Source organism: Saccopteryx leptura, chromosome 4 (assembly GCF_036850995.1).
Source record: "Saccopteryx leptura isolate mSacLep1 chromosome 4, mSacLep1_pri_phased_curated, whole genome shotgun sequence".
Taxonomy (NCBI): Eukaryota; Metazoa; Chordata; class Mammalia; order Chiroptera; family Emballonuridae; genus Saccopteryx; species Saccopteryx leptura.
This window is the reverse complement of record NC_089506.1, coordinates 196597804-196610508: the sequence shown is the minus strand read 5'-3', so window position 1 is coordinate 196610508 and position 12705 is coordinate 196597804. Positions and strand designations below refer to the sequence as shown.

At 41.4% G+C, this 12705-nt stretch overlaps 1 protein-coding gene across 1 annotated transcript in view; it reads right to left on the bottom strand.

Moving 5' to 3' along the window:
* GALNT17 (polypeptide N-acetylgalactosaminyltransferase 17) overlaps window positions 1-12705 on the bottom strand; it is a 458160-nt gene that overhangs the window by 286303 nt on the left and 159152 nt on the right. The window contains exon 2 of the mRNA XM_066382456.1: window positions 10508-10691. Within this exon, the coding sequence (XP_066238553.1) occupies window positions 10508-10691 (184 nt within the window). The remainder of the gene's footprint in view (window positions 1-10507; window positions 10692-12705) is intronic.

Genomic DNA, 12705 nt, shown 5'->3' with positions numbered 1-12705 from the left:
TGTCCTGCCTCGGAGACTCAGAACTTCTTCTCCTCCTGGTGATACCAGTGTGGTAGAGGGTTCCACTCCATGGATATGGAAGGACAGGCCGAGCACTTGGTGTGGAGGACGCAGGGCACAGGCCCTGAAGACCCCCACACACAGCTGGGTTTGAATCTGGGCGCCAGCACTTAGGAGCTGTGTGACCCCAGGCAGATTGCTCAACCTCTCCAAACCACCCTCCTCACCCCCACCCCCGCCTGCCCCATCTCATTGATAAAACAGAAGTGGTAACAGCTACTTCAGAGAGCGGTTCGAGTTAAACAAGATCAATAAAACATGCCGCACAGTGACAAAAACATAAAAGGCAGTCAATAAAAGGGAATAATTATTGAGGCTGGTGGTTGAGAGATACGACTAAGCATGTACCTATTTATTATTTCAACCAGCAAGTATTTTCTGGATAGCGACCCTCAGTGTCCACCTCTGAGAAAGAGAAAGCTTCACAGAGGATGCCTGACCACCTTTAAGGTGCTTTCATTCTGTAGGAAAACCAACCTAGGAGCCACACCCAAGGCAAAATTCAGGGGAAAATCCCAGTCACAGCTTCGAGTATCAGATGTTTCCTTTTCACAGGAACAGGAAACCTTCAGTTGAGTCCTGACCAATGAGTAGACTCATGCCTCTGAATTATAACAGGGTACCTCACCTAGGCACACAACTTCATACATACCCCGACTCAACCTAAAAGACCCACTGGGCATGGATGACTCCCAAATCTCCATAGTCGGTCCAGACATCATTCCTGACATCCAGACCCAAACACGCAGCTGCCCACTGGACGTGACGTGAGGTTGGTCCACGGACATCTCACTCCATCTGTGTCCAAAGCAGCTACCGTTGGAATATAACAGCTTAGCGTTTGTGGCAATAAGGGGAAGAAGAGACTTTCTGAGTGAAGCAAAATGAATTCTAAAGGAACTTGACATCTGGATTTATAAGCTGGAGGCCAAAGGAGAAATTGAAGATAACAGTAGTAGAAACCACCCATAAATTACCTACCCAGTATGGGAGGAGGAAGCAAGCTATAAAATGTGTTCAGGGACCTCAGCAGTGGCTTTAATAAACACAGACAGATTTCTGTGCTGCTAGGTGGTCCCTTCTCCACATTAAGAGATAATTGGGCGAGCAGATAATTAATATGCCATTCTATAATATAGAATGGTATCTCTCTGCATGGGAAAAAAAAGAGTGGGGGTGGGTTAGAAACCCCTGTCTGGCTTCTGGGGTCACCAAACATTACTTTCTCATTCACACACACACATAGCCAAATAATGAAAAAACGCTGAACAGATTCATCTCGTGTTATAACCTCAGGAAACCCATAACTACGGGGAACCATGGACGCGCAGAATTGCTGTCTTCCTCGCAACGTAGGAACCTCTGCGGGACTCTCTCTCCTGGTTAACGAATTCCCTTCCACTTTGTCTCCCCAGCAAGGAACCGCATTCAATTACTTGCCTTATCTTGCTGATTCTCAGAAAATTTTTCTTGAATCTAGCCTTTCCGCCCCGTTCTCTTCTTCATCCTAGGCTTGTGACACAGAAATAATGGCTATGAAAGCCTGGTGATAACTACAAAACACTCACGGCAGCATCAGAAATCTCTCCTCTCTCTACTGGGCGGTGGCCCGCACATGGCTGGCGCTCAGGGAACGCTGGTGGATGGAGAAGAGGCTTACATTGAGGCATCCTGCCAGTAGCCTCCCCTCCTCTGACCTATCCCCTACATTTCTCCCGCAGTTACGTCATAACTGTTTTTTAAATCAGAGTATGACAACAATAATACCATCTTGCCTCATGCCCTTCATTGGCCTCCACTGAAACGATAAAGTCCCCGCCTAACACATGAGCTGTTTGTGGGACTCCCTCTGACTCCCAACCCCTTCCACAATTCACCCTGGAAACTCGAAGCTCAGACAAAAGATTTTGTGCTGTTCCCATGATCCTCTGTCCTCCTCCTGTGCACGCTCTTCTCTCTCTCAAACGCCCTGTGTTCTCTTTGGAGGAGAGATTCCTGCTCACCCTAAAGTCCAAGGTCACCTCTGTGCTGCCCTCCGACTCTCGCCCAGGACAGCGCAGTCGGTCCCTAGTCTTCCCTGCTAAGGCCGCCTGGGAGCAGCGCTAGGACTGTGAGCAGGCAGCGCCCCCCACCAGCTCCGACTTCCCGGGAAGCCCAGATGGCCCTGCCTCTCTCCAGGCCAACAGCGTGGGGCCTGGCTGATATTGGAGACGTCAGTCAAAAGTCATTTTTAATCATTTCTTTTAAGAGAACAAAGAAAGAAAAGAAATACAGACCAAAGGAATAGCATAGAGCCTAGAAAATAAGTCCACTGACACAGATCAAAAGCATAAAAGGTATCGCATTTAGCACTTCCAAATAAGAGAAAGAAAAGTTATTTTCAAAAAAAATTTTTTTTTGAAAAAAGCTGCTTTGAAAAAACACGGGCAAAGATTTTAAATGAAAGGATACATATCGTGTACTTTCAAAATAAACTCTAGACAGATGGAAGAGTGAAATATGAGTCATGGGACAGCCACACTAACCAGAAGAGAATACTTATAAGGATCTGAGGGATGGTATCTTCCTCATCTCTGAAGCAGCAAAGAAAGGAAAATGAAAATATTGACAGTTTGGGATTCATACAATTTTAAAATATCTGTCCGGTGGAAGAAAGAAAGAAAAAAAAAGATCGCAGAATAAAAGTGAAATGAAAAACAGCATTTTGGAATTCATATGCATGAAATGTGACAAGCACATGGTTAATCTCACTACTACCTAAAAATTTCATTCATATTAATAAGAGAAACAATTTTCTCCAGAGTGCTAATAATCATAAAACAGTAAGAAAGAAACAGGAGGTTCGGCAGCAAATTTGCAATGGAATTAGCCAATGTAAATTCTCTAAACTCGGGGGATGTCTTGGGGGCGCTTCACAAAGAGGGATCTTGCCCTTTGAGGAACCATTTCTCCCGGGCCTGGCCCACAGGGGAGGGAGGAGGCCCCAGGCGGCTGTCTCCCTTCACATTCTCATGTCGCAAATGTCAACACAGCGGCTTCTACAGGCAAGGTCTGTCCCACTCCTGGACAGCTAGGATTAATTTGCAGTTAAAAAGGTTAATTTGGTATGTCTGCTGTGAAGCCCACAATTTACAATGGTGCCCCCCACCCCGGTTATCATGTATGGCCTGTGAGCAGGCTCTTAAATTTATCTCTAATTCCACCTTCAAATTCCTCCTTCAGAGAGAAATAATCTTAGAAGGCAAACGTGGCCACGTCAATCAACCTAGAGCTCCAACTTTTTCCTCTCCCCTCCTTTCACCCTTCCCAGGCGGGGCTTAATTTTTTGGTATAGATTTACATTTATTGTTTAATTAAACCTTGTTTGATTAAAACAAAACAAAACATATACAGTCTCATCCCCATTTCTCTAATTTCTGTTTCGAAATAACAGTGGTTATGCGACTATTCCTTGATGTTTACACAGTAGACATTTTTCTCAATTGACTTTGTTTCTAAAGATGAAGATTTAATTGTCTTATACCAGGGGTCCCCAAACTTTTTACACAGGGGGCCAGTTCACTGTCCCTCAGACCGTTGGAGGGCCGGACTATAAAAAAAAACTATGAACAAATCCCTATGCACACTGCACATATCTTATTTTAAAGTAAAAAAAACAAAATGGGAACAAATACAATATTTAAAATAACAAAACAAGTAAATTTAAATCAACAAACTGACCAGTATTTCAATGGGAACTATGCTCCTCTCACTGACCACCAATGAAACAGGTGCCTCTTCGGGAAGTGTGGCGGGGGCCGGATAAATGGCCTCAGGGGGCGGGCCGTAGTTTGGGGACCCCTGTCCTATACTATCCACCTCACACACACGTTTCGCCTTCTCCCTTTTCCAATATAGTTAGACCATAATTTGTAGTTAAATAAATATCCATTATTTACATTTGTATGGCTACATTGTTCATAGCTGAGCCAGAGTTGCAATTCCTTTCTGAAGAAATTTTTGTTCTTTTCTTTTGTGCGCAAGTAATAATTGCTTTGCTTTTTCACAAGATTTTTTTTCTGTGTCTATTATAAATTCAGTCCCAAAAATTTCTAAAAGAATGATTTAAAAAATCTTGCAAAGGCAACAACACTAAACAAGTGGAACTACATCAAACTAGAAAGCTTCTACACAGCAAAGGAAATCATCAACAAAATAAAAAGACAACCTAATAAATGGGGGAACTATTTGCAAACCACATATTTGATAAGGGGTTAATTCCCAAAATATATTTTAAAAACTCATACAAATCAATTTTTTAAAAATCCAATTTAAAAATGAGCAGAAGATCTGAGTTTTTCCAAAGAAGACATACAGATGGCCAAAGTATAAGAAAAGATGCTCAACTGATACTAATCACCAGGGAAACGCAAAGCAAAGCTGCAATGAGGTAATACTTCACACCTGTTAAGAGCGGATATTATCAAAAAGACGGGAAATAATAAGTGTTGGTGAGAATGTGGAGAAAAGGGACCCTCGGGCACTGTTGGTGGGAATGTAAATTGATGTGGTCAGCAAGGAAAAACAGTATAAATGTTTCTCAGAAAGTAAAACTAGAACTACCATAAGATCCAGAAATCCTACTTCTGGGTATTTATCGTAAGAAATCTAAAACACTAATTTGAAAAGGTACACACTCCTCCATGTTCACTGCAGCATTATTTATAATAGCCAAGATGGAAACCTACGTGTGCACTGATAAATGAGTCAAGAAAATATAGATCACACACATACAAAATAGAAAACTATTCGGCCATAAAAAGGGATGAAAATTTGCCACTTCCAACAACATGGAGGGACCTTGAGGGCATTATGACTAGACAAAATAACTCAAAGACAAATGCCATACTTACTTATGTGAGGAATCTAACAACAAACAATCTCATATATACAGAGAAGAAGATTGGCGGCTGTCAGAGGCATGGGTGGATGGGTGGGAGAAATGGGTGAAGTCAGTAAAAAGATACAAACTTCCAGTTATAAAATGAATAAGTCATGGAGTAGTCATGTACACCATGGCAACTATAGTTAATAGTACTGTATTACATATTTGAGAGTCGCTTAGAGAGATCTTAAAGTTCTCATTACAAGAAAAAAAATTCTGTAACTATGTATGGTGATAATTTTTTTTCTTTTGTGTGAGAGACAGACAGACAGAAAGGGAGACAGATGAGAAGTATCAACTCCTAGTTGCATCACTTTAGTTTTTCATTGATTGCTTATCATAATGTGCCTGACCAGGGGGCTCAAGCTGAGCCAGTGACCCTTTGCTCAAGCCAATGATCTTGGGTACAAGCCAGTGACCGTTGGGTTCAAGCCAGTGACCATGGGTCAGGATGTATGGTTATGGAATTTAACTAGACATTGTAGTGATCATTTAGCCATGTCAACAATATCAAATCATTATATCATATATCTCAAATAAGTAAACTGTTTTATGTCAATTATACTTCATTAAAAATAATAATTTTTAAAAATCCCGACATAGTCAAAAACACTAAGTAATCAAATAATTCTATCCCCTGCCCCTTTTTGGATACATTTCTCCCGTAGCCCTCCTTCCTTCTGTTCCAAAGTGAAACAGTTGATCTCTTGGCCTGCTACACAGCTGCCACCTTGGAATGTTACCCTGGAACAGTCCTTCATCATCTTTCTGGGATCTGCTTTAAATATTCTCATTTGAATCCCCTGTTTCCTCAATCTTATTAACATTCTTTCTTACTTTACTCCCTTGTTTTACTGGAGCATGTCCTTGAGTAGCTTCCTGAAAACAGATGCAGGGAAGGTGAATTTGCTGAGATCCTACATAAATGTTATGTATTTACTTTGTGCTTCCTATTGGCAAAGACTATTCTATGGCTGACTATAGAATTCTAAGTTGAAAATATATTTTTTTAACTTGTCTCCTAGTTTTTAATGTTGCTACTAAGAAATCCATTATCAACTATATTTGAGTCACTTTTCTATAACAAAGTTTTTAGGATTTTCTTTTCATCCACACTGTCCTGAAAATTTACATTTACATTTCTTAATCTGGGTTTAATTTTTTCCCTTCATTCATCATGTAGGCATTGGGTAGGTGGGACCTTCCAATCTAAAAGCACTATAGTTCTGGGAAATTTTCTTGTATCATTTGTTTGATGATTTTCTTCTCCCTTTTTTTTTCTGTTCTTTTTCTGATATTCCAATTAGTTGATGTTGAACCTGCTGGACTGACATAATTTTTTTAAGTCTTTTCTCTCCTACTTTTATCTTTTTATTTTCTTTCTTTATCTTCCAGAAGAGTTCCACAATACTCTTCCAACTTTTTCTTGAATTATTTATTTCTATCTCATAATTTCCATGATTTGTTTTTTTTTATTCTCTGACTCTTGTTTTGTGAATAAAAACACAATACTTCATGATATCTCTACATCATGAATTACTGTTTTAAAGTTTATAGTCTCTGTTTCCTCCAAATGTTTTCCACTTTTGTTGTTTCTAAGGCCTTTTATGACAGAGACTCTCCTGAGATGTCTAGGAATTCTTGTTTGCCTTTCTTATTTTAGAGTAAAACAGCTATGCATAGTTGGATGGCGTTTTATACAGGCACAACTTACTAACACCTAATGAGCAGAACCCAACAATATTGGGGAATATATCGCCAGCTATCAGATCTATTGGTCTTTTTCTAGGCTAGATGGTTTCCTCAGAGTGGTTTCTTCAAACACTTTGATGATCAAGGTTTAAAAGCCTTGAGGGCGTTCCCATTTAGTATGCACCTTACCCTCTGTCCTCGACTACGTTTCGTTTCATGAACTAAAACACAGAGTTCACCTTCTCCAGAGAGTAACCCTCTCATATTCCACTAGGTAGAAAAGGAAAGCCTCTGGTTATGCAGAGTTGGAGAAAAGAGCTGGAGATGCAACTGCAGTCCTATTCAAATCTACCTCCCAAACACCACAAGCACCCAGAACCCCCAATTCCAGGGCCTCTGGTGTGACACGGTGTGACGAGGTGAGATGAGGCTGCACCTGCTGCTCTGACCACCACTCTCCACCATATGCAGGAGGCTGGGTCTCAGCCTCATCCAGTTTGCCGTCAGTTCCCTTTCATCCATCCTCCTTGCATCTTCTAAAACTCTGCAGGTGACTCTTCCCTGCTGTCACTGCCTGTTTACTTGTCCTTTATAGGTCGCTATCCTCTCTAGTCTCTTATTATTATCTTAATAAAATTTCAGAAGTGACCGGAAATAAGTGGGATGCTCCAGCCACCATGCTGCCCTACAGAGCACTATGGAGCTCTGCATGCTTCCCTGAGCACGCCATGTTTTTATTTGCACCCCTCACTCTGACCTTGCTGTCCCCCTGCCTGGTCTGCCCTTATCCCTCTCCCTTCTGTAATTTTCCAACCTTTATTGGCCCTTCAAGATGAAGCTTAGGCACCATCTTTAACAGGAATCTTCCCCAGATCCTCCCTGCACATGCGATGTATACATCTGACCTGATATAGGCCATACAGAACGCACTGTGCTGAACTAATCTGCCTGCACATCTATCTCCCTCCCTAGACAAATAGCAGGTAGGCAAGAACTGTGTCTTACCTGATGCTCTACCTCTGGCGTGGCGAAAACATCTGGCACCTAATAGTTGAGTTGCTCACTAATGTTTGTTCAACTGACCCATTTCCAGTAGCTCCATGTTGGAAGCATTTTTATGCTCATAGGAGTGAAAAAAAAAATATGACTCTGTTTATTTGCCAACGTCCAAATAAGGAAGGCTAATCAAAGAGTACCAGAAAATGAAAACAGCCAGATGTTTTTGAAAGCAAAAGTCCAGGAATACAAAATAGCTTCCAACAGGGGTGATGTGTGTTTTCCTAGTGATTCAAATGAATATATACTTTATTAGGCAGCGAGAGAGATTTAACAGGTTCCACGGCTAATCCTGCAATTTTAAATCCATTTAAGATAATTTTCTTTATCTCGAATCTATTTTTCTCAGTAACCAGGATACTTAACTGATTTGTTCAAAACCCATTTGAAAAAGAAATAATCTTCTCTAAACAAGGGAACACTGAATGGAAAAAGAGAGACACTCCAAATCTAACAGAAAACCAAAAATCTGTTTGAGAGGCCAAGGTGGACTCCTGCCTGGAAAATAGGTTTTCCTCCTGCATCTTGACTCTATGAGCCATGTCATTCCTCTATTTCACAAGGAGAAAACAAATAATTCTTAAATCTGAGCACACAGAACAAAGACCTTTCGTGAGACGACCAAGATGAAAACAAACTGTTTCAAAGGTAAATCTCAAACCAAACAATAAAAGTAGAAACAACCACGGGATGTACTTTCTCACCCATCAGCTTAGCTTGGCAAAGCATTTCTTACATGGTAGCACCCAGTTTTGGAATGGGCCAATAAAATTCCAAAAGTAGTAGAGATTGCTCTAAGCTTTCTGGAGGGAACTATCTCACTATGTGACTAGAGCCTCCAAAAACATTCCTATGACAGGATATAACGATTATACTTTGAGAAGTGTGGATTACAAAAATAAGTATCAAATCAATACACATAAAGATTTAATTGGGAAGATATTCATCAAAGTGTTGCTTATGATAATGAAAAATTAAAAATAACCTATATCCCGAACAATAAAAAAGAATGATCATAACTACCTGTAATGACATCAGAAAATGCTCATGAAATCATGTTAAATAAAAAAAAAGATAACACAATATATCATGCGCTCATAATCTGTAGAGAAAATAGACTGAAGATAATACACTAAGATTTTACCAGTTGCTGTTTCTAGGTAATGAGTTCATAGTCGTTTCTGTTTTTTCCTTTAAAATATTTTTGTATTGCAGACCTTTCTATTATACAGTGTGTCTGTAAAGTCATGGTGCACTTTTGACCGGTCACAGGAAAGCAACAAAAGATGATAGAAATGTGAAATCTGCACCAAATAAAAGGAAAACCCTCCCAGTTTCTGTAGGATGATGTGGCAGCATGTGTGCATGCGCAGATGATGACATAACACCGTGTATACAGCGGAGCAGCCCACGGCCATGCCAGTCGAGATGTGGATGGTACAGAGGAAAGTTCAGTGTGTTCTGTGGCTCACTAAATTCGAATCCGTGACCAAAGTGCAACGTGAATATCAGCGCGTTTATAACGAAGCGCCACCACATAGGAATAACATTACTCGGTGGGATAAGCAGTTGAAGGAAACCGGCAGTTTGGTGGAGAAACCCCGTTCTGGTAGGCCATCAGCTAGTGACAAGTCTGTAGAGGCTATACGGGATAGCTACCTAAAGAGCCCTAAAAAATCTGTGCGTGAGCCCACATCAAACTGCACTGAATAGATATGAAACTGGGAGAGTTTTCCTTTTATTTGGTGCAGATTTCACATTTCCATCATCTTTTGTTGCTTTCCTGTGACTGGTCAAAAGTGCACCATGACTTTACGGACACACTGTATATGTTTCTGGGTTACTTTTATAAAAATGTAAAATTTTAATTTAGTTACCATTTCATGATCAACTGTCCCAGTAGAACCCAAGCTCTATGTCGATCAGGTGTCCCTGATTCGACTTCCCGGTGCAGTGGGACACTACTGCTTATCAGCAGGGCTGGCAGCCTCTTCGAGACTACTCTTGAGGCGGCTATGAGGATGCTACTGTTAAATGCCACCGGAGGAAAAACACGACCGACACACAAATTAGTTGCAATAATCACACAGGCAATTTATTACTCACAAATCCTTTTGGCGTACCTGGGTACAGCTTAAAGGGGCCCCGTCGGCGTGCTCCTCTCGGCTGGCTTTGGTCAGAGCTCAGAGTGGCGTGGAGACAGTCCAGGTTCACGTTGGAGTCTGGGCGACTACTGCAGCAGGGGCCCCTCAGCTTTAGTACCTTTTCTGGCCAACGCCTTCTAACAGGTGTCAATCTACAGGATTATCACTTCAAACCACCTTTTTGGGAGTTTCTCACAGGGAACCCCCTCTATGTCAATCTACTAAAATGTTTACATTAAACCACTTTTTAAGATGTTATTTACATTCATTTACAAAGTTAATGTAAATAACACCAAGCCACTTCTTATCTATGTATAACTTCACACACACCCTAACTGGGCCCTGCTTATGAGTCAGAGTCTGTTTCTCACATTACAGACTTATGGCACTAAGCCACTATATTAATTCCTATCTAAATGGCATAACTTTATTTAATTTTAATAATTATTTTTAATATCTTTTTAATTACTTTTATTTATCTTCCATATTTTTATATCTCTATATATTTAATTACTATAACCTTATATTACTACAACATCAACAGTACTCAGTAGCCTGGGATAGAAGCTCCTTCGCTAGTTAGAAGTCCCATGAGAAAACGTCACAGGCTCGGGGCTGAAACAGAACTTACTTGGTGGGCCGATAATCCGGAATGGACCGATCCAGTGAGATTTTTTCACTGAGGTAGGAATTGTAGCCATACTTCTCGTGGGGACCCTTGGCTTTTTCCTCTTCAGCGGGGGAAAGGGTCGCAGGCAGGCCCCCTTTGCCCCGCCCACCATAACCTTCAATAAGTCCAAGGGATTTCGATAAGCCTAGAAAAAGGAAAGGGAGAAAGAATTATTAGAAAAAACACCATATCGGGATATGTCATTCAAGCTCAGAGGCAGCTTCAGTGGAATTTCTAACATTACCTGTCACAGAAAAAAAACGACGTTCTCGTTTCATCAGTCTCGGGAATGTGCTCTGAACACATTTATGTCGAGAGAAAGGACAAAGTAACTTTGAGTGGTGGGAATAGGTCCTGTTACCGGCAAGGAAACTGTCTCCCTTTTTGAGAACTGAGGTCTATAAACGAGAGTGCCTAGACCGGGAGAAACGGGAACCGAGGAGGACACAGGAAACGGGAAAGAACTGGGGCTATTATTCACGCCTGCTCTCCTCTCTCCAAGGGGCTGGTAACAACAAGGCTAGCTAGGCCAGGAGACCTGCGATACATACAACCCAGGATAAGAAGAGCCCATAACAGGAAAACTGCCAAAACGCCGGTGTTTTTACTTCATTTGAACAGAGAACAATATACAGATTGACTTTATCGTGAGTTTAAAGCGTGTAACAGCCTGACACAGTTCTTTACCTAAATTTCATCTAAATGGCAAAGGAAATACAAAATGCTTGAGAGTAAATCACAGAGGGGAAAAAAAAAAAAGCCCATAAAGGTGATAACTGTGCTAAATCGAGTAGGAGGCCCCGGTGACAAGCCTCACTGAGCAACTGCAAGTTTCCGGGATGGTGGCAGCTTTATAACTGCTCTTCCATTATATGCTAAACAGCTTGATGGGCGATTTTTAAACCCTAGAGTTATGGGAGGTTTTACTATTCAGCTAGAAAACTTTTGATGTTAAGGGCTCTCATTCCCGTTGGCCATTTCAAATGCCCAAGCTACTCAGTACACGCACACACACAGACATGCACTCACACATAGGACTCTAGCTATAAAAGTCTCACCGCTGCCCCTGGCAGGAAGCACATGGACTAGGGGTGTAGACAGCCCCCTCAGCCTTCACAGTGGGCAGCCCAGCTCGCCTGGCAGGACCCAAAACCTTCCAGGAAAGCATCCCCAGGCAAGATAAAGGCCCAGAGATCTGCTCCAGTCACAGGGCCCTTTATTATATAATGGTCCTCTATCACATAATGGCAAGACAGTATTCATCCCCTTTCCTGCTCCTCTCAAAACAGAAATTTACTTCCGGTGATATCAAGATCAGACAGCAAAGTTGGAGCCAGCATCTCAGAGTCAATCTCAGGAGCACATCATTTTCCTGCCCGAGGATCATGTCCGCTGTCCACTACATCCTTTGGGAGCCCTGACATCTTTTCCACCTGCCATCATCCCAACAGAAGCACCATCAACTGAGAATTGAATTACTCCAGCATTTCCTACCCGCTTCCTGGTCTTTAAGCTTTAATTCCACATCAGTGTGCAACAAATATTCTGATAACATCATTGTCACCATGCTCAAAAAATCTACAAGAGCCCTTCCCATGTCAAGTACAAACACCTGTGCTGGGTTTTAACGCTCCATTACTAGGGGGCTGCAGAATGGTGCAGCTACTTTAGAAAATCATTTGGCAGTTCTTCAAAATGCTAAACATAGTTACCATGTGATCTAGCAAGTCCATTCCTAGGCAGAGACCCAAAAGACATGAAAAATATGCCTACACAGAAACGCATACACAAATGTTCAAAGCAGAAGAATTCATATAACTAAATGTCCATTAACTGATGAATGGATAATCAAAATGTGGCATATCCATACAATGGGATATTATTTGGCAATAAAAAAGAACAAAGAAGTGATGCTGGTTATAGTATGGATAAACCTTAAAAACATTATGCCAGGTAAACAAAGCCAGTCAGCAAATACTGTACCACATACTGTGTGATGCCATTTACATGAAATGAACAGAATATGCAAATATCTAGAGACACAAAGTAGATCAGTCTATGCTTAGGGCTGAGCGGATTAAGGGAGGAAGGGGAAGTGACTGCTAACATGGATGAGGGGTCTTCTGAGTGATGGAAATGCTGGAAGGAACCATATAAAT